Genomic DNA, 22,753 nt, shown 5'->3' on the forward strand with positions numbered 1-22,753 from the left:
GAAGAACCACGTCAGATCCAAATCCAGTAACAAGTCTCCGATCCAGATTCAAATCAAGACAATATTTCCAACCCAATCACATGACGCCACATCACAAAACGACTTTTCCACCATACACAATTGCCCATACCGAACCCTAATGAAATGACCCAAATACCCATCCCAATCCTGCTCTTTTATTATCTATCTAACAAACATTTCCCAATGCAAATCACAGTCAGTTTTCACTCACAGAGCACAGAGCTCAGAGTCTCTCTCTCATGGCGTCCATGGCATCCCTTCTCCATCGAAGGCTCCAACACCAACACAATCACAAACCTTCCTTCTTCTTCCAATCGCGCTTATTCTCCGACTCTGCTTCTTCTTCTTCACAGAGCATAGAGAAAATTCTCGTGGCGAACAGAGGCGAAATCGCTTGCCGAATCATGAGGACCGCGAAGAGGCTAGGGATTCGGACCGTCGCGGTGTACAGCGACGCAGACCGTGACGCGCTTCATGTCAAATCGGCCGACGAGGCCGTCCTTATCGGTCCTCCACCGGCTCGGTTGAGTTACCTCAACGCGTCGTCGATTGTCGACGCTGCGTTTCGCACTGGTGCGCAGGTGAGCTAGAGAAAGGAATTCGTTTCTCTGTTTGGTTGGTGAGAAAGTGCGGGAAAATTAGAGAAATTGAATATGTCTTGTTTTGAGCTGGTTATGCATATGTTGTTGATTGTTGAAGTTGATTTCAATTCCATTGAGTTTTAGTGAAATTTGTGCTATTTATCATTTTTCTAATTAATGTCTATAGTAGTAGTATTTGAATAATGATATAGTTATTAGCTAACGTCTAGATTCTAGAACAGTAATATTTGAATTGTACTGATCTAAAACTTGTTCAAAATAAGATTGTTTTGTGCAAATATGTATTAAGATATTCGAAAATCAAAATATGCTTTAGCAATTGGGATATATATGCTTGGAGGTTTGCTATTTGCATTAGTTTTGTGCACAAATTGATGGCATAATCATTGTTTGCAACTGCCAAAGCCCTTGTAGCTGAATTGACACCTCCCTATGTACAAAGTGCTAGGGGTCTAGGGGGAAAGGTTTGAGCTGCGGGTTAGCAGCTGTTGTAATTATTTCTCAAAAAAAAAAATAAAATCATTGTTTGCAACTCCACATGTACCCTAACCTCTGCAATTTTCTTGTTGACATCGTAATAAATATTCATGCATGTAATCCCATTACATAGGATTTCTGTGGGTCCCACATAAGATTTTATGGGTCTCACATAATGGGCAGTTTAAGTTCTTTGTTGGGAATGTGATGAATTGCTTCTGTGTTGACTAATTAATACTATCAAACTGTAATAGCATATATAGTGATGATGATTGATGTAAAAGTCAGCATTTTTTACTATAGTAGATGGCTTTTTCTTGGTATTTTAGCCCTAAAAACACCTACATATGGTGGATATGTAGGTGTTTTGTTAGTACATTTTCTTCGTTTGATACTTTGGTTGCCTCACTAATGTTCAATACTTGTTGTGCATGGCTTTGTATCGCTAGTAGATGATTAATTGCTTTTAATATTTTGGACATTGCAAGGACATGCTTTCAGAGTGGATATCTTATTTTGATAATTAGGCTATCCACCCTGGCTATGGTTTCTTATCGGAGAGTGCTGATTTTGCTCAAATTTGTGAGCATAAAGGTCTTAAATTTATCGGCCCTCCAGCATCTGCAATCCGCGACATGGGCGATAAGAGGTACAATTTGCTGGCTTCTGACCAAATTTCTTCTTAACATTCATAAACCAGATACCCATTTCTGTTATGCTCTCAAATATTCCCATTTGTAATTACTGTTACTTCTTTTACAAGCATGTGTGTGTGTGTGTGAATATGCGCACACGCATGCATTTGGGAACTTACCCCTCTCTGTGCAATAAAATTTTCTATTTATTAAGAACAGATTCTCAACTTAGTGACGCTTAATCTACTTAACAGTGCATCAAAGAGAATAATGGGTGCAGCCGGGGTACCACTTGTGCCTGGATATCATGGCAATGAACAAGATATAGATCTGATGAAGTTAGAAGCAGACAAGATTGGGTACCCAATCATAATAAAGCCAACTCATGGAGGAGGAGGAAAGGTGTGTGACTATTATTATTTTGACATATTTCTACACTTGTAAATGATGCTAGTGTTATGGGTATGGTGATGCAAAATACATATATGAAAACCTACATATGTAAAATGTCTCACCTAATATGTGTGTCATGATGTCCATGCATTTTTATTATCATTGTGCTGTTACATTAGTGGGGACCTTTTCATGTAATGTTTCATCAGAATGATCAATCTGCCATGTGTCTGAGTTGAAAACTCTAGGGAAGAGATGTATTGATTTAGGTTGGGTTTGAAAAGCCAGATAGGTTGTTCTAAACTCTTGCCTAAGGAGTCTATTTCTTGCCAGTTGCACTTCAGCCTGGTTTCAAGGGTCACAAATTTAATGGCAACATCCATAAAAAGTAAATATGTGATGTGACTGTTCAGAAATTTAAACATAGCTACATATTTTATGATAGTGATCTTGTCCAGTACATGCTTTTGCCACGTCCACCTGTTTAATATGTTCAATAGTAAAAATTGTTGTTATAGCCTCTACAACAGGGCAGGAGAAAAGGGATTTAATTAGGATTTTCCTTGTCATGACTGAAATTCTGTTTTCTTTTCACATGAAGTTCTTAGATTGTTCATTTTATAGGGTATGAGGATTGTAAACAGTCCAAATGAATTTGATGAATCTTTCTTGGGAGCACAACGTGAGGCTGCTGCTTCTTTTGGCATAAACACAATATTGCTGGAGAAATATATCACACAGCCTAGGCACATAGAAGTTCAGGTATTGTCATTCTTTGTATAATGTGAGTATTTCTTTTTCAAAATAGTCGTTGATTATAACTGTAATGTAATGTAACCGTTTATTTTCTAATATTCTTATGGTGCTCTATAGTGGATATTAATTCTGAATAAAATTAGACTCAGGCTCCATAAGTTAGTGGAAAATAAATTTTATAAATTTTTGGTGGAAAGTAAACTGCACTCAATCTGATACTCATCATATGCTCTGATTGTCAATCAAAATTACATATTGATAGTAGATACTCCTCTGTTTATTGTAGATATTTGGGGACAAACATGGGAATGTTCTTCATTTATATGAAAGGGATTGCAGTGTGCAGAGAAGACACCAGAAGATAATTGAAGAAGCTCCAGCTGTAATGATAGCTTTCTGGATTTTTTTTTTTATACTTGTTTGTGATTGTAGTTATTCTAGATTTGTAATACACTCATTAATGCAGCCAAATGTTTCCAGTGATTTCCGCTCCCACTTGGGTCAAGCTGCTGTTTCTGCAGCCAAGGTGAGGTTTCCTAATCTGTTCATGATCTGATGTTTGTAGTTTGTTTGAAAATTGCATTACTTGGCTATGAACACGTGAATGCACGTGTGTAGATAGGTACATATATGCTATGGGGAACTGCAAGGATTAGTTAATGTAATAATGTCCCCTCTAAATCTTTGAATTTGTTGCATTGAGCTACCACTTTTGATTAAATATATTAATACTATTGTGATAGTGGAAAAGAAAAAACTTATCCAAAAAAAAAAAAAAAATAGTGGAAAAAAAAAACTGAAGAACTTCCTATCTTGGATTCCATTTGATAGGTTTATCATACAAAAGACTTTTAATTAGCTGAGACTTTACATACGTTATGCAGAAAACATTACTCAAACAAGCCAGCTTGATAAGGTGAGGGTAATTAGATAGATTGGATACTTGGGAGTTTATAAGTAGCTAAAAGTTTTTGGACAGGATGGCATTTTGTGGTTTGAGGTGCCAAATTCTGCCCAAGCAAGCATTTTAATTCGTTTGTGATGCAGGACAACCAGAACAAAACTGAAACAACAATAAAATAAAGGGATACGACCTAGGAGTTAGCACCTAGGCCTTACTTGGACTTAGCACTAAGCGGGAAAACCACTAGAAGTCAGCACCTAGGGTAGACCTAGAGTCAGCACCTAGGGTAGACCTGGAGTCAGTACCAGACAAAAAAAAAAAAAAAGGCCAAACGGCCATTTTTTTCATTCATCAAAATATCAACTATCTCTTCAAGGAGTACGATAGGTTTTTTATAGAGGATTGCTAAACCCTAGTTCTAATTGGCTAGGAAACCTTAACTGCCTTATTACAGAAATAACCTTGCTTTCAAATTAAAATACTAATAGCCCAATAAACTAATAGGACCTAAAACATAAAAATACAATTGACTTGCAAACATAAATAATACTAAATAATAATCTTCTTGCGTCTCCTGCATCAGTTTGCCTTGCTTTGAAACTTGATCTGTAGAATATTTTTCTAATTTGTGCCCCTTTCTCTCTTCTTTTTCTATTTGTCTTATGGTAGCATGTCTGTTATGGTGTCTAAACATGCTTGTAGTGGCCTTATTTAACTTTGGATTATATCCCACATTTTGAAGTTGTATCTTCAATGCATAGCACCTTGTCCTTTTACAGACTTGTCTCTTGAGTACTTCTGTTTAGCCCTTTTGTTGTGGTTGTTTTGTGTGTGTGTGTTTTATTTTCCTTTTTTAGTTACCACTAAGATGAAGTCTCTATCTGATACATAAAGGCAGTTGGATATCACAATGCTGGCACTGTGGAGTTTATAGTTGACACAATCTCAGGCCAATTTTATTTTATGGAGATGAACACCCGTCTTCAGGTACTGTTGTCAATCTATGTCTCTCTATAGAATGCACAAGATGTACAGAATCCTAATGAGGAGCATATAATGCAGGTTGAGCATCCTGTGACTGAGATGATTGTTGGTCAAGATCTTGTAGAGTGGCAAATCCGTGTTGCAAATGGAGAAGCTCTTCCCATGAGTCAATCACAGGTGTCGTTATTAGGTAAATATAATCTCTTGATGAAGGTCATGTGTAGAGTTGATCTTGCTTGCTTTCCCTTTTTATTTTTTCTTTATGCTTGTTTACCTATTGATAATATATGACCCTAGACTACTTTTTAATTAATGGCTTGACTGGCATTAACCATGAGAAGGGGAAGGCTACCCCACATTTCTACTATCGCTATTATAAACCATAAAAATGAAGAAAAGGTCAACTGCTGGATGGGAACTGTGTTAGATTAAATCCTTTTATCCTTTGCTTTATTTGGTTGCTTAGTGTCTGTTTGACAAGATTATTTTTACTAACTTATTTTACTATTCAGCTTATTTTTGCTACTATTCATGGATCCCACTGCACTTTTTGGTACTACTTATGAGTCCATTGTACTATTTCAGCTAACTTTTACCTTTATCTACAATACTTTCAGTAAAAAGTTTTCAGTTTCAGCAAAATAAGCGGATCCCAAAAGGGAGGAAAAAAGAAAAAGAAAAAAAAGGAGTCCATCTTATGTTATTACATCTAGAAAAAGTATTTCATATTATGTTTGTTCATATTTCTTGGATAGCAAAAATGGTTGAAAAGTCTACTGTTTGAAAGAGAGTAAAACAACCCGAAATCCCAGGAGCTAATCCAAAATCACCTACTCGATTGACAGGCATAGCTTTTATAGCTGCTTTATCTGCCTGAAGTCGTGTAAACCAGAAATGAATTAACAAATATGAAGCAAGACCTACTCCCTCCCATCCCAGGAATAATTGAAGAGAGTTATCTCCAGTCACCAACATTGGCATAAAAAAAGTAAGAATGGATAAATAACACATAAATCGAGGGCTATGCGGATCCTCGGACATATATGAAATGGAATAAAGATGGACCAAGCTACTTATGGATGTAACCACAATTAACATCACTACGGTCGGGCTATCGAACACGGAGTCAGAAGTGAATTACGAGTCGGACCAATTTGCGCGAATCGAGCGAGCTCCCCTTGCATGCAATGATGTGGTGGTGAACCTCTCATTCTAATTCAGTGCTCTCCGAACCGTGCGGGAAGGTTTCCCATCACACGGCTCACCAACTTGATCTTCCGCGGGAACCGTATGTCCGAACAGGCCTGGAAAAACAGGTACGATCCTTAGGAATGGCAACGGGTTGGGTTTTTTATACTTGGACCCGACCCGCGGGCTTGAACCTGCAGCTCGAACTCGGTCTGTTTATTAAATGGATTTTTTTTTTCAGGGCCCAAGCCCGCCCCGCGGGCCCCGTTTAGGCCAACCAGATTTGGGCCCAATCTGCGGCCCAAATCATGGCCCAACCGGAAAAAAAAAAGAAAAGAATTGAAGCTCAAATTCATTTTTGCCTAGATTCAAGCCCATTTAACGTGGCCCAAATGCCAAATCAGTCCAAATCATAGGCTATTAATCATAAATCACCTATTAATTATATATCTATAAATAATATAGCTAAGATAACCATTTAATCATAAATTAATAAATCATAGCTAAAATCACCTGCTAAACATAAAAATAAAATAAATTCAACAAGTCTAAGAAATAAGTATCACAAGTCCAACAAATCCAACAAGTCCAAGAAATTAAAGAGCTACAAAATAAATACCACAAGTTTAGAATAATTACAAACCAACAAATTAATCCAACAAGTCTAAGAAATTAAAAAAGGCTACTAAATCAATACAAAAAGTCTAATCCTCCACAGCTGTGACACAACTCCCATCCTCTTCTTTAGGCTCCCCATCTTCATTTCAGGCATTGCATTCACAACAAACACAAGAAAACAATAAATTGGGAATGTAAAATTTAATGAGAGTGTATGTGTAGTTGTAATGCTTTTAATTCAACAATTAAGCAACAATGCAGTTCAAAACAAATCAACACAAAGCATTCCCATGCTATTATTACATTTAGATTGAGTAAGTATCAACACGCAATCCACAATCAAAACTTTCCACTTGCAATTATAGTAAAAGTAAGACAATATTACCAAACTAATACACTATATAGTAGCAATATGATTCAAAAGAAATCGGTACAAAATTTAGCATCACACAGTTTCCTTTTCTTGTAAATAAAGGAGCTAAAAAAACATTGTGCACTAAATTGAATTCAATCACCCTATATAATTATGTAGAATTTCTCACAGCTCTCATAGTTGTAAATCATTTCATGCATGAAAAGGCTTTGCTAGGCAACAAAACTCATTAATAAATTTCACACGGTAAAGAAAATACCCACCCAGCCCAACCCATGCCTTCTAAATTTAAAGTTTTAAACAATCAGGGCCAAAATACAAAGAATGAACACCAACGCCTAATGTGCTGCTTATTACTACTAGTCACGCCTAAAATCAAAATCTTGTGTATACTCTCTCTGTTTGTAAGTAGAAGGAAACATGCCAAAAATCAAATTCTTGAAAAACTCTTATGTTCACTGAATATCCAATTTTGATACAATAAGTAGCTACAATCTAATTTTGCACAGTTTTCTCAATGCACTAATTGGACATGACATTAACATTTGACACATCTTTAATCTAAAGCAATCCAGAACTGCAATGAAATGTAACTAGGTTTCTCCAAAAAAAAAAAAAAAATTGAGGTTCTAAAATTATAGATATTACAAACAATCGAAGCATAAACTCGACGCACCTCGACTATGACTTGTTCGGCTTCGAGCAGGAAATCGAATTTCACATGCGAAACATACCGCAAATCGGGTTGTGAAAGAGGAAGACAATTTCGATTAAGAACAAAAGCCCAAAATACAGAGAATTAGAGAGGCGAGAGAGAGAAGAAGAAACCCTAGAATAGACCGGCGGTGACAGCTGAAGACGGCGATGAGAGGCAGAGAGCTTGGGTCGGATTTCAAATGCTTGGGCGGTAGTGCTTGAGAGTGTGACTGTGTGAGGTGTGAGGTGTGAGACTGAGAGTAAGTGAGGCAGCTGTGGTTGTGAGGGTGAGGCATGAGCTGAATTCTGATTGAGATGTGAGTGGGTTAGGGACTTAGGGTTTGTTTATATATATATATATATATAAGGGCTTTTTAAAAATTTCAAAGTAACCGGGTCCGGCTTTTATCAAAAACCCGAACCCGACCCGACCCGGACCCGCTTCGGGTTAAAAAAAAAAAAAAAAAAAACCCATACTCAACCTTATTCTTTATCGGGTTGGAAAAAATCCGACACATTAGGGTCGGCCCGGGCCAGGTACTTGCGGGTCAGGCAACAATTGCCATCCCTAACGATCTTGCTTTCCTTTGCCACTCAAGTGTACGGCATCTGCCGTGCTTAGGCCCCTTCTTCCCTTCCCTAATGAAAGAGTCCACCGCCTGCCTTAGTAGTCTCAAATAGGGCGTGCAGGCCCGCCTCTTTTTTGAGTAGGTGATTCACTACCGAAGCGAAGAAAAGGCTGGATCAAGAAAAGGGGGTACTACGAGCCCTCTGCCCCACGCATCTAACCAGCTCGCGTGGTTCACCGGTTCCACCGACTAGACTCTTAGAGTGATTCAGTCGATACAGAGGTGCGCTTGAAGTGGGGGGTGTGCTGTCCCTATTGGGCTGGGCCCTTCCCCATAAGGCCCCACCATCGGGGCATAAGCGCCTAGAAAGCACTGACGCGGCTCCAAGGTCGCCGTACTGGAGTCCGATGCGGTGTCCGACTTTCCGACTCTCCCTTTTTTCTTTTTTTTTTATTCGCGCCGATTTGCGTCGACTCGGCCAGATTCGCGCCGATTCAGGCCAAATACGGGCCGATTCCGGCAGATTTCGGCGGAAACGGGAATTGATACGGCCGAAACAGTCACCGAAACATGCCGATACGGCTGATTCCGGCCGAAACGGGCACCGAAACAGTCCAAAATGGGCAGCGGCTGCCATTCTTCTGCTTCATGTGGCCTTGTGAGAGGAAGGAAAAAAAAAAAAAAAAAAAAGAAGGAAGAAGAAGATGAGAAGACAAAAAAAATGGATGGAAGAAGAATAAAGGTATGTAACAAAAGAATATAAATTAAGTAGGTGGGAATGTCAATTATTTAATGTGAGTGGGCTTGGGAATTGGAAAATGAGTAAAGAACCTATTTGAAATGTGGTTTTGTTTACAACTATCAAAAGTATTGATTTTATTAAAAACAAATCATAAATAATTGTTTTTTAATAATAAACTCTACCATTTATTTGAATTTTTTTTTATATAAAAATATTAAATTTATTGTATAAAAATATTTTTAAAATTTTTTTAATCGCCGAGTCCCACCGCACCCGAGTCTCAAAACGCACCTGTGCTTCATAGATAAGCGCCCTCTTGCTACCCATATGCGAGGCGCCGTCTTAGCCTTCCCTGACCAGGATCGCTCCCACACCTGTAGCGTTCGTGATCGGCCTACTCAACTGTGTATCGATCGAAAGGCAGGGCGGCACAGCCCCCAACCAAGGGAGTGGTTACATCCAGCATGTCCTCCCTTATTCCCGACATGCTATGGTGCCCCGGGGTGGGTAGGAGCGGGTCGAGTCCGTATCGCCGCGGAGCAAGAGCCGCGTCCGGATCTGATCTATCTACTCGGCAATTCATCCGGTGACTTCACGGTCGCCAAAGAAGCCCCAAGAAGCATCAAACATTTCCGATGAGACCCATGGAGCAATTCTTAGATAGCAAGCACTAGCTCCCGGTGCGACTTCATAAAAAGCAATCAAAGATAAGATCGAAGAGAATGAAACGCACGTAGTGGTCATTATAGCGCTTCCTTCTGATCCTAGAAAACGTCCGAAAAACCCTGCTACGGAACTACCGAGCAGGGGCAAAAATACGATAAGTAGATACATAATTTCGAGTGTGATCAGACAACCAAAAATAAGACAATGACAAAGCGGCCTGTGATAGATTGATCGACGTCTGTCTGAAGAACGCTCGACCGAAGGAATGAGTCACAAGGTGAATTGTAAGCCCCAACGACAAAGGAACGAGCATTTTCGGGGACTAGCCCGCTTCCCATTACTCAAGAGGGCAATTGTCCGGTCCTCTTTCATGTGGAATCGGTTTAGTTAGATCGTACCCAAGCCCGCCTCCATTTTCTTATGTGAAAGAGGTGCTTGCTTTATGAAAGTTCAACCTTCTTTCTTCGATCAGAATACGGATGAAATCAAAAAGGCCATCATTGAGGCAAACGATGCAATAGCTTCGGTTAGAGCAAAGCCCAAAATGGCATAACCAAATAATTGTTTAGCCAATGATGGATTTCGCGCCACGGAATGGATCAAAGAACTGAACACGTTTCCAATACCGACAGCAGCTCCCGCTGAAGCAATTGTAGCAGCTCCGGCACCCATTGATTTTGCACCTTCTAACATCTTGGGTTGAGAATTCTCGTCACGCTTTTTTATTCACGATTTTTTGTTATGGATTTCTCGTCGATTCTTCCCCTCGTTCCTTTTATGTTGGGCACCCCCCTTAACCCCCATCCCCACCAAAAAATTGTGAGACAAAAGTTACAGCGTTAGAAAAATGCGGACTTGTTGCCCCATGAATGCGGAGGTCTTCGACCATCGCATAGAGATCAGGGAGGGGAGTGGAATTCGCAGTCAAATGATTGACCACGTCCCCCATATTTGTATCACTAGGGAATGGAAGTCGCGCTTCCATAAACAAAGAATTCAGCTCACTCTCAAGTTCGCGTCTTAAAATCTTAAAATAAAGGAAGTATGTTCCTTTATATAGTAGTGAGAATGGGGGGAATACTCCAGATAAGAAATGAGCTCGCGCAAAATCTAATTTTGCTTCATTGACAGTTATCTAACCAGTCTTTTTTATTCTTTTATTTCACTCTGCGTCTTTTTGCGCTTCCCATTAAAAAAAAGTTACTTTAAAAGAACTTGCTCGAATTTTTTGGTGTTTCAACTAAACACCAAAAAATAAGTAAAGTAGGTTTTCGGGGTTTTTTCCAAAAAAAGGTCTGGGACACGAAATACTATGTGAATTTCTTTCTTTTTCAAGCCCGATTCGCTGCCCCGAAGGCGCACTTCGCGTACTAGGGTTTTAAGGGAGGGAGAGATCTATTTCCGTTGGGGGATCCTTAATTTCTCTATTTCCTGTTGGTTCCATTCTTCCTTCTGTTTTTTTCCCTACTAATACGATAAGTGTCATTCATTCCATTCTTACTTTAGGCTATTTTCTTCTTCAGTTTATGAAGCCTTTTTCTTTTCTTTATCTATCAAATTTTCCTCTTTTTGAGTTGAAAACGCCCCATAGTTCTAGTCCTAATGTAATGCTATTTTGTTTCCCCCGAACTCTCCTTTCAGTCCTTCCTTTATGAGTAGCTCCTCTCCTAGATTTCACGAGCCTTTTGTCGGCACCGCCTTACGAAGGGTCTAGCTCTCATTTCATTCCTAGGTTTCGAGACTAGATATGACTGAAGCTGTCCTTTCCCGGCCGGCCTACGTGCCCGATGGGATCAAGTAAATACTTCGGTCTTTTACTTCGGTAATCTAAGAAAGCACAGAGCACTTACCTTACGACTGAGTCATTTAGGAGCAAAGTTCTCAGTAAAGCTCCTACCATCACAACTAGGGCCTTCGCTTTATGCTTCCCTTCCTTTATGCCAAGGGGGTCGTAAAGCTCATCTTTTGAAAAAGCGCTTGCTACTTCGTTGTGAATATGCTGCTCATCACACATACATATGAACCCTGAGTTGTGCTATTCACATATCTGGTCAACAAGGGTAAGGGTGTCATTGACCAAATGTACATACTCTGGCTTTAAGTAAGCTAATGGTTGTGTGAGTAGTTTCTCGGGCATGTATGCCCACCAGGAAAAAAATGCAAGACTTAAGCACATAGACAATCCTAAGGTGATCTTTCTTTTGAAGGCCCATAATCGTAAGAAAGTGGGCCTTGTCTTTTCTAGCCTTTGTTCTTCTATCCGTTTGAATCTCCTCATTTTCATGTCCCAATCTAATAAATTCTTCTGTGCACTCATAGCAAATATTTTTTTATGTTTCAACTCCCCTCTTTCTTCCGCTCTTCCGCTATTAATCACAAATGGGTTTTCCCTCACTAGCTAGATGAAACTAGTGAGCGATCACCGCAGCTTTTCTTTCCTTATTATACGATAAAAAACAAGATTCGTAAATAAGAGACTGAAAGCAAATACCTGAAGAAAGGGTTTACTTATGGATAATGAAACCCACCAAAGAACTACATGATATGTAAAGGATTTCTTCCCCCCCCGGATTTAAGCATTACGGATCGAAGGAATGAAAGGGGGGGTTGTTGTCCCCCCTAAACTGAACACATTCCGAATCAACGCACTTTTCGCTATCTACGATAAGACGAATTCATATTTTTGAATCCAATAGTTGTAGAGTGGATTCATACCGCCCTTTACTTACAGGTAGGACAAGATTGACCCTCCATCAACTATTAGAGGGAATGACAGAATGCGGTAGGGCTTCTGTCAGCTGTGGGTCCTAGGATTCACTGCTTTCTTCTTTCGTCTCCATAGCAAGAGTTCGTAACCCTCATACATCCTCAAGGGTTGGCCTCTGGAAGATCAACTCACTCGTCTTTACCTTTTAGTTATCATACCATGAGGACGAGCAGTCGACTATGGTCTTTGTTCATAGACCCTATTCGTTGAGCCTATATCTAATACCCTTTTCTTATGCCTCTTACTTTCATGTAGGGAAATCTCTCCATCTATGAAATTGCTTATTAAAGTACGGCTGCTTTCAGGTTACTACTATAAAGAGGTAGTTTGCTCTTAGCCATACTCGACTACCTTATACGTCTTCGATGTCACTGACTTTCTCACTTGAATCGGCGAAGAACCGAAGCCTTGTCTTTGTGAACCCCTTCTCTCACCTTTCAGTACAAGGAAGGTGTCCATCTATGGGGCAATCAATCCTAACAAACCCGACACCGACTTTATATATATTACCAGAAAAGAAAGAGTGCTTAGTGCTTGGTCCCAGATAGCAGCTCCTGATGAACTGCCCGGCTAGGCACGATCGCAGACAGACACAAATGGGGCAGGAAGCCGCTTGCCTTAGTGAGCGAGAAAAAGAGGAAGGGGAGGACGCTTTTGCACAAGAACAAGGGTTGAGTCATAGGGGATTGCTTGAGGAAGGCCCACATACCATTCCGAAAGAATGGAGTAGAGGCACCCCAACTTAGTGAAACGAGAATTGAGAATGCCTTGGGCACCTGGGAAAATGGCGAATCGGTACGGGGAAGCATCCCACCTTTAAGAGCTAACACGGGCGTCAAGGTATCCCGCTTTTTGACATACACGAATGGGGCCAATCAGGAAGAGGCCCACAAGAGGCTGACTTTGGAGGGCAGTACGAGAACCCCACCCTTTTCTTAATAGATCAACCAACCCCTTCTTTTATTTGGGCAACGGGGATCTACTTCTAGTAAAGGAAAGGGTGATCCAGTATCGTCGATACTATGTTCCACAGGGAAGCCCCACACCCCACTATTTATTTAGTTAGTTAAAAAAACCTGGGCTTTTGGTTTTAGACCCCGTACCTTAACGGCGAAGTTGGGCAAGGGGCTTCCCTGTAGATCCTAAGAAACCTGACCCCGCCGAGGTATTCTTTATTAAAAAGCAAATCATTATGCTCAGTCGGAGATAGGAGCTACCTCAGGAAAGGTATAGGCCGGATTACATGTATGCCTTTAGGCAGGAGGAGAAGAATGCTTTGGGATTTGATGAGAAAGAGCACCCTTGGATAGAGTTGAGACTTGAGAAGGTAATCCTTCCAGTAGCTAACCCTAGGGTTGGGAAAAGCAAACGGAATTCTCGATCCCTTAGGGCACTAAAGGTATGTAGCTTTTTAACCGAAACAAACTCACTCTCGTGGGCAAAATTCCTCACATACAAGAATGGAAAGGGGGGGGGGGGGAGCTTTCCGTTTCTGGTTCTCTTGTAGCTGGATTCTTCGGAACCACAAGAATCCTTAGTTAGAATGGGATTCCAACTCAATATCCTTTTTGAGATTTTGAGAAGAGTTGCCCTTTGGAGAGCACAGTACGATGAAAGTTGTAAGCTGTGTTTGGGGGGAGTTATTGTCTATTGTTGGCCTTTGTGGTAGAATCAGTCGGGGGCCTGAGAGGCGGCGGTTTACGCTGTGGCGGATGTCAACGATTCGAGTCCGCTTATCTCCAGCTTGTGAATTTAGCCGATACAAAACTATATGATAGCACCCAATTTTTCTGATTCAGTAGTTTGATCTATGATTTCTCATTCATGGACGTTGATAAGATCCTTCCATTTAACTTTAGGATGGCATAGCCTTAAAGTTAAAGGCGAGGTTCAAACGAGGAAAGACTTATGGTGGATACCTAGGCACCCAAAGACGAGGAAGGGCGTAGTAAGCGATGAAAATGCTTCGGGGAGTTGAAAATAAGCGTAGATCGAACTACTGCTGAATCTAGGAGTAGGCAAGAGGCAACCTGGCGAACTAAAACATCTTAGTGGCCAAAGGAAAATAAAGCAAAAGCAATTCCCGTAGTAGCAGCGAGCGAAATGGGAGCAGCCTAAACCGTGAAAACGGGGTTGTGGGAGAGCTACTACTAATAGCTGCAAGCGCGAAAGAGCCAGAAGAGCTAGTCGCATGAGTCTTGACTGGGCTATCTTTCCTCATGGGTCAAGAACAAAGGGAACGAAGGATCCGTAGGCAAATCTCTGCTTATATAAATGAATGCGCGAGCACGGACGCAAAAGCAAAAGAATCCTTGGGTGGGGGAACCTTTTCCCACCTATAAGTACAGCAAAAAGGGGGGGGGGGGGGATCCATTTATAGTAGCATAAACAAACCGAACGAACACGCCTTTAAACTAGCTCCAGCGGAAAGGATCAATCTATCCATAGAGGAAATCGGGAATCTTTTCATACTAGGACCAAATAGCCATATCTAGAAGGTGAAACCTTGACTGTGGGAAGGGATGAATGAAAGACTTCGGAGCTCAGTCACAAGACAGGTGTTGGCCGAATTTTTTATAAATCATTTGTTGGACTTAGGCAAGCAGTTGCCCGATCAGAATGATGGAGAGGTCATTCGTCTGACCACAACTCCATGGCAAATGTATTTCGATGGCTCCAGTACGCAAGGTTGTGCGGGAGCAAGTATTGTTTTTATCTCTCTTAATGGTCTAGTTTCTCATTTAAGACAACTAAATGCACCTCTCGAGGGGTGCATTTAGTGATGAAATACTTGAATTATTGCTGGGATTTCATTATTTTACTAGTTCTTATTATGCGTCTTTAACGTAGATCTATTTCATAAACTAACACTTCTTAATTAATTAAAATTAAACAATTTACAAAAAAAGAAGCTTGTAATGGGTTTGAATTCCATATTTGAGTTTACACATTATGCATACAGCATGTTCAGTATAGAGATCCTAAATTTTTATAATTTCCTTCTTACCTATGAAAAATAAATTAAAAAAATAATAATACTTTCCCATTATCATGACAGGTCATGCTTTCGAAGCCCGAATATATGCTGAAAATGTAGTGAAAGGTTTTCTTCCTGCAACTGGAGTTCTTCATCATTATCGTCCTGTTCCAGTGTCATCAACAGGTCAGTTGCATCACATATCTATGTTACTTATGTAGTGTAAACGATGTTTCAGCCCACACTCTTGCTGTTGAAAATAGCCAGTCTTTGTCCTTCCCTGCCTACAAGATTGCAATTGCCTTATATAACTTCTTAAGATTTCCTACTCCTTTTTTGTTTTGCTTATGTGGAATCTGTCTTTGAGCAGTTCGGGTTGAGACTGGGGTTGAACAAGGAGACAATGTTAGCATGCATTATGATCCTATGATTGCTAAGCTTGTAGTATGGGGAGAAAATCGTGCTGCGGCATTAGTAAAATTAAAGGATTGCCTCTCAGAGTTTCAGGTATACTCAATTTGAGAATTACAGCGTAGCAATCTTAATGAGTCTATTATAGTCATTGTCACAGCTGTTGCACATGTATGCATTTATTTCCAAGTTGTACACATTTTAGATAATTTTATCAGGTATCTCTAGGCAATGGATCCTCAATGGGGATGACTCCAAGTATGATGCGTATTGTCTGGATAAATAGGAATTTTGTCTGATAAAATTGTAAATAGGTTCGTTCAGATGGTCAGGATGGTTCTACATATCAAATTTGGGAGGGGAGATCCCTAAAAGGGCCAAAATATATAATTCTACTTTGTGCAATAGTTTCTATTTAACATGCATCTTGTGTTACCTCTGTACCATTCCTGGGATCCTATAGGTTTATTGCCTCATAACTGTAGGTTCTACAATTTTTTGGAAGTCTCAACTATTTTTGGACAGTGATTTCTTCTTGAGATGTATTTTATCTTTTAGACAGACTTATTTATGATTGAATCACTAATGCAAATCTTTTGATTAGGTTGCAGGTTTACCAACCAATATCAATTTCCTCCAAAAACTTGTGAAACATTGGGCATTTGAGAATGGTGATGTAGAAACTCATTTCATTGAACACTTCAAAGATGATCTCTTTGTTTCTCCTACGAATGCAGTGTCAGCAAAAGAAGCACATGAAGCTACTAGATTTAATGCAACCCTAGTAGCTGCGTGTGTTATCTCAATGGAACATTCTCTATTGAAAGAAAATTCCCCTGGTAATTGAAGGTCTCATTCTTTTCTTGGGATATGGTAGTTGCTCATAAAAGATATTTACGTCTGCCAATGTGTTCAGCAGGCAACAGCTCACTCTCCATATGGTATTCATCCCCACCTTTCAGAGTTCATCATTGTGCTAGGCGTACAATGGAAATTGAATGGGAGAATGAATATGATAGCTCTGGTTCAAATGTCCTCACACTCTCTATTACTTATAAGCCAAATGGAAACTATCTGATTGAGGTATTCATCCACTTGTAATGTGTTTAAAATAATGGTTTTTGTTGGCCAGTAATTTTGAAGTGATTTATGTTTAAGAGAGCATTTGCTCCCCCCCACCAATTATATATCCAATATAGGGTTGTTCTTTTTGGCATGATTCAATATGCTGTATATGTAAATACAGACAGGAGAAAATTGCTCCCCTGGTTTCGAAGTCAAAGCAACACATCTAGGTAACCATGATTTCAGAGTTGAAGCTGATGGTGTAAGCATGGATGTCAGTTTAGCTGTTTACTTCAAGGTAGGAGCCTCTCTCTGCATGCATCTTTAGAGTGTAGATAAATTAATTTATGGAGACTCTTCTATACAGTTTCCATTGTTCTTGATTTTTCCCTATAGAATTCCAGTATAACTAATTATTGATTGTTAATTTGAGCTGGCAGGATCAAACAAAGCACATACACATATGGCGTGGGTCACATCATCATCAATTCAGACAGAAAATAGGATGTGAGTTGTCTGATGATGATGAAGCCCAACATAAGCCCAGTTTTGATACAGCATCCCACCCCCAGGGAACTGTTGTGGCACCCATGGCTGGTTTAGTAGTCAAAGTTCTGGTGAAGGATGGGACAAAAGTGGAGGAAGGGCAACCCATAATAGTCTTGGAGGCAATGAAGATGGAGGTTTGTGTTAATAGTCTAATTATTCCTTTTTCAAAAGTTTTCTATGCTGAACTGAATTATTTTTTCTTCTTCCCTTTAAAAGCATGTTGTAAAGGCACCATGTACTGGGGGTGTCCATGGGCTTGTAGTTACAGCTGGCCAGCAAGTTTCTGATGGTAGTGTCCTCTTCAGTGTCAAGGTCAGTTATTTGCCCTTTGATACACTTAGATATGGGCTAATAGATTTGGAATTGGTACAACAGAATAAACCGAATGTATAACTGGTAGTTGCAAATGCTGAGAATAGAATGGCATTGTCTGGTGGATATTCTCCTACAGTAATTGACTATTTGTTCTTTTACCTGCACTATGTGGTTTGGTTAAGTGCTCTGTATCTTTTGCTTGTTTGTGGTACAAATTTAAACTAATTATTGGATGAAAATGAACAAATTTAAAAATCGTTTCTCCCTTGTGGTGATAAAGCTGAATCCAGTCTTCATGAACTTAAAGATACCAAGAGTGAGTATGTTTCATTCCAAAAAAAAAAAAAAAAAACCTAGAACAGTCCATACATCACTATTATGAGCAGATGTTCTTATGAAATGTGGTACTGTTGCTTAAAAATATACTGCATAAAAACCTCAGTTTTAATGTTGAAAGAATAACACTTTTTTAAATAAGACAAACTCGGTGTTAACGTGTCAAATATACTGCAATTGCATGCATATAAGTTCTAGAGATTATCAGGATTTTTACCTCAGTGGCTCATTGCTCAAAAAATAATTTGTCAATTTTTTAGTTATGGACAAAATAATTCACCATTGTATTTAGGTTGTAGCTAGTATTTGACATTACCAGAGAGGTGGATGCATGAAAGGAATTGATAACTTGTTAGCCAGTTTGTTGCTATGTTCAATTGGAAAATGATTACAATTTAAGCTCTTATATTTGTTCTTTGAAATGTCATAGAGTCATTCAGTTGGTGATCTTTAAAAATTGTAGATTAATTATGGTGAGAATAAACTTCCTACAATTTTAAGTATGTTTAGTTAAACATGTGATGACGAGAGATTATATATGCTTGGGCAGGATCCGTAGAACCATCATGATTTTACGTTCTCTCTCCTGACAAATATTGATTGAGCCCGTAAGAATTGTGCTCAAATGAGGAGTCAGCGGAAGTTCTAACTACATTTCTGTTGTAATAAAATTGATGTATATCCCTTATTTACTAGATAAAATAAAATTTTACCATCATCAAGATGTAATAACAAAACTTTTGCAGACCTTTCAGTAATGAAAAGTAAAAATTGTAGTGTTCTTGTTCTTCTGAGCTGGTGAGCTGTTGTCTTTACCAGTCATAGTTTGATTAGCCTCCCATCAGAAACAATCATCATTATTATTATTACTGTTATTATTTTTTTGTTAATATATATATTTTTATTGTTGTTGTTTGGTGGTTGTTACATGTCAAGAGCATTGTAGCTCAAATCTTGGTGTTTCTAACAAAGTCATCCAAGGTTCCAATCCACCCCAACCCCAACTATTGAAATATCAAAAAATCATTAATTCTTTTCATCAAATGCTGGATGGATCAGCAGTAGATGTGCCTAAGAAATTTCTTAAAACAAACTTGTCTAAAATTAGCCAAAATGTAGAACTTATTGCAGCGTGATAATAAATGTTAGTATAATGATTAAATTCATCATTTCTTATATGCTTTAATTTTTGGAACAAGTAATAGATTAGATATCGATTGTTGCACAACTAGAAAAGACTCCCTAAGTGCATTTTGGAAAAATGAAAAAAAAAAAATCGTAGAAGTGGGAAAATTTTCTTTAAAGCTCTGTAAAACTCTTTTGTAATCTTAACTCTTAAGAAGAAATTGATATCTGAAATTTTATGAAAAGTTCTACAATTTACTTTCATGCTTGTAATTTGCCAAACACTTAAAATGTTAAAAGAGTTTGTCAATTAAAGTTCTATGTCTAAAATGTTATACTAATAAGTGCTTGTTTCGTATTGTTATAAAAAAACTTAGTTTTAATTTTGAACTTTTGCAAAATAAGGCTATAATTGAAAATCTTTTTAGTGTTTTGATTGTTTGATAAATTGCTTTGAATATTGATTTACAACTAGATGTTTTTTTAAATTTTTTTATACAAGATAAAAATTTTATTTTAGAATAATTTAAGTGTATATATGTGTGAAACTCCTCTCAGTTTCTGGGAAATTTGAACCCTAGCTCTTGCCTCACACACCTCACAAGTACTTATACTTGTGGACTGACTATTGTGATAAGGGTGTGCAATGGTAAAACTAGATTTATAAAATATATATGAATAGTGAATTGTATAGTTTTTTCTGTGGAGTTCCAAATTTCAAATTTAACCTTAAAGCCGAAATTGTCTATTTATGCTACTAGAGCTTTAAGGCTATTAAAATCATACTTATGGAGTTTATCAATGGATTTTTCAAGTCACTAGACTGTGACATGGCAGTAAATTACATGTTAGAAATTAAGGCTCTATATGACGAGAAGCATAGACTTTGCAAAGTTTTTAAAATCTCGTAGCTATCAATGTAAAGCAGCTTTCTTCGTATAAAGTATAAACCTTATTCTACGGCATCTTCTGAGTTCGCTTACCTCATTCCAACCGCGTCTAAAGAATTTATATTAACTTGTCAAATCAAACACCAAGGCAAGAAGGCCATGTTTTTTTTATTCTTTGAACGATTCCGAGGGACAGGGATGCTTGAAATGAAAGGGCAAAATGAAGTAACCTGTCACATTACAAGTAAGGATAACAAGCATTATTATTCAATACAAATTTGCGTGGAAGTCATGCTGTTTTCCTTTTCTTTATTATTTTAATCAAATAGCAAGGCTACACATACACAAAATAAAAATAAAAATTTGTAACATTTTTCTCCGTTGAATTGGTAATTTTTTACTGGTTTTCATTTGAATTTATCACTGATATAACCCTTTTACTTACTATTAACATTTTTCCACCTTGATTACCATGTGCGAAATTTATTGTGTTTATAGATTTTCTCTTTAATCAAACAATATAAAGCCAGTGTGCCGTGCAGGGCCAAATGGTAAGAATGGAAGCTCCGTAGTCTTCAAGGTAATGCCCCAATGGCTAAAAAGGAACATCAATGATGTTAATCACGCGTGATGAATATATATTATTATGGGTCATGATCAGTTAGCATAACTTTTTTCTTAATGTTACTCTATTTAATACTTTTTAAATAGAAATATTTTTAAAAATTGTACAATTAGATTACGTATTTTCTTTGTTTTTTAACACGCTTGTCAAATTTTATGTTAATAGAGTACGCATAATTTTAAGATACAAAATACTTGAAGTTTAGATATTTTGTGAATACAATAATTATATATCTCTAATTATCTTGAAATTTTACTAGTATGGAAGTTATAAGTTTGGATGAAAAATATATAATCTAACAATGGATTTGTTAAAATATACATTTAAATTTCAATAAAAAATTATTGCTGAATTTAACAACATAAAAAAAGAAGAAGAAGTGTAATTCAAAACCAGAGGATCCTCTCCCATGTATCATTCAAATCTTTAGAAGACCTTATTAATTTTTATCATGCAAGCTTGTACCATTGGATGGTCCACCAAGCCTTTATTCTCATTTTCAAGAATTATTTTCTGATTTGTGGCATGGTAGAAACATGCATTTTTTTTAATTATTAAAAGAAAAACAAAATGAAATGTCAAATCTATAGTTTCTTTTATTAAATTAATTTCTTTTTTTTTAGATGAAACTTTGTTTGTTCTAAAGCACAAAGCAAGCAATGCAAGTATAGAAAAAAAGAAAAGAAAAGAAAAGAAGGTTGTACACTTGAACTAATCCAAAGCTAGAGAGTAAAGATAGAAGAGAAGCTAGGGAGGGCGAAAAGAGCAATTTATGTGTTGAGGAATACACCGTAAATCGAATAGATCAATGTTCATCATTGGGATATGTATGGAATATATCATGGTTGGTTGTATACGAAGAATCAACTAAGCTGCCTTTTTGGTTTTTGTTATGTTATGTTTCAATTTCTGGATTCTATGGCTGGCGCCTTCAGGTTGATGAGGATGCCGTTTTTGGGTTTCTTTGCTTTTCCACCTCCTAAAAGTTGTCAATCGTCACTATAAAAGTGAACACAAATCTATAAATTAATAATGAAAATTTTTTAATATAAATTTTGCTATACTTATTATTAGCTGTGGAATATAAACTAATCACCAATATAATGTATGATATTTCCCAAGTGTATGAGATATTACTGGCCAAAGAAAAAAAATTGTTATTGACATGTATGTGCTACTACTTTTATGCCCAAAACACCCTTGTGATGTGATTTATGCCACCATACGAATACACATTTGTCATATGAGCTACATAGCAAAAGACCATTCAAAGAATCAAATGTACGGTTTATATAAATGAAGCTTAAAAAGAGAAAAAAAGAAAAGAAAAAAAGAAAAGAAAAGAGTAATTGCAGCGAACAAAACATTCACACGTAATAATAAATGTAAGTTTCAGTTAACTTTTTTTTTTTTTTAGAATACTAATTATTTTAATACACACAAAGAAGAGGGGAGAAGATTTAAAAAAAATTAACAGTAGTATATATCTAAAAGGACTTAATTTCAGTTAACTTAATTATTAAAATTTATTGTCGTCGAATAAAAGATCTAAAATTGACTATTTATATAATTAATTGACATTTTAACCTAATAATAAGAATAATTATCATAAAATTAACGTTATATGTTGAAATCTTATCCGTATCTAATAAGTGACAAATGTAACGATGCCAAACGTACTGTGATGTAAATCCGTTCTCAAAAAAATGTATAAACAAGCACTAGTCACGCACCAAAACGAAGTTTACTAATTTCACACGCTAAAATACTTGCATGATACATTCTACAAGGTGGGTCCCAACTTGAGACGTGCTTCACTTCTATTGATCAGAGCAGAGATATTGTCATTTTGGACCTTCAACATGTCCTACAGTAGAGAATTTATTTATTTATTTATTTTTTTGTGGGAAAATTTTGTGCTTGTGGGTGGGGCGAGGGGGTGCTTATACTACCCTAAATAGAAGGTCTTTTCTTTTTAGAATCAAAATAAAAGGTCATTTAAACAATATTACGAAAGCTAATAACTTTTTATTATACTAAATTAATATCTTGAAAAATCCTATAATAGA

The 22,753-nt window shown here is 37.7% G+C and overlaps 2 protein-coding genes across 3 annotated transcripts; one reads left to right on the forward strand and one right to left on the reverse strand.

The window, feature by feature from the left end:
* Positions 1 to 209: 209 nt before the first annotated feature.
* Positions 210 to 18,832, forward strand: LOC142613555 (methylcrotonoyl-CoA carboxylase subunit alpha, mitochondrial). 2 transcript variants are annotated; one of them, XM_075785937.1, is made up of 16 exons: positions 210 to 602; positions 1,628 to 1,749; positions 1,990 to 2,137; positions 2,753 to 2,890; positions 3,171 to 3,266; positions 3,351 to 3,410; positions 4,683 to 4,775; positions 4,851 to 4,962; positions 15,450 to 15,554; positions 15,739 to 15,875; positions 16,384 to 16,618; positions 16,696 to 16,862; positions 17,026 to 17,142; positions 17,285 to 17,527; positions 17,610 to 17,705; positions 18,595 to 18,832. In XM_075785937.1, the coding sequence occupies exons 1-16, from the start codon at positions 261 to 263 to the stop codon at positions 18,601 to 18,603; spliced, it is 2,220 nt and encodes a 739-aa protein (XP_075642052.1). In that variant the 5' UTR covers positions 210 to 260; the 3' UTR covers positions 18,604 to 18,832. The 2 variants fall into 2 exon arrangements, with proteins under 2 accessions (XP_075642052.1, XP_075642053.1); XM_075785938.1 differs by having other exon boundaries at positions 16,699 to 16,862.
* LOC142613557 (ATP synthase subunit 9, mitochondrial) lies at positions 9,937 to 10,349 on the reverse strand. Its single transcript, XM_075785939.1, has one exon. It carries the CDS (start codon positions 10,315 to 10,317, stop codon positions 10,093 to 10,095), a length of 225 nt encoding a protein of 74 aa, XP_075642054.1. The 5' UTR covers positions 10,318 to 10,349; the 3' UTR covers positions 9,937 to 10,092.
* Positions 18,833 to 22,753: the final 3,921 nt, after the last annotated feature.

Source organism: Castanea sativa, chromosome 10, assembly GCF_040712315.1.
Source record: "Castanea sativa cultivar Marrone di Chiusa Pesio chromosome 10, ASM4071231v1".
NCBI lineage: Eukaryota > Viridiplantae > Streptophyta > Magnoliopsida > Fagales > Fagaceae > Castanea > Castanea sativa.

Bases quoted from the DNA above. Each gene is read 5' to 3' on its own strand.
- LOC142613557 (XM_075785939.1), bottom strand. From the start codon at position 10,317: ATGTTAGAAGGTGCAAAATCAATGGGTGCCGGAGCTGCTACAATTGCT.
- LOC142613555 (XM_075785937.1), top strand. From the start codon at position 261: ATGGCGTCCATGGCATCCCTTCTCCATCGAAGGCTCCAACACCAACAC. The intron at 15,876-16,383 runs GTATACTCAATT...TCTTTTGATTAG, and splicing joins ATTGCCTCTCAGAGTTTCAG to GTTGCAGGTTTACCAACCAA. The intron at 16,619-16,695 runs GTAATTGAAGGT...CAATGTGTTCAG, and splicing joins ATTGAAAGAAAATTCCCCTG to CAGGCAACAGCTCACTCTCC.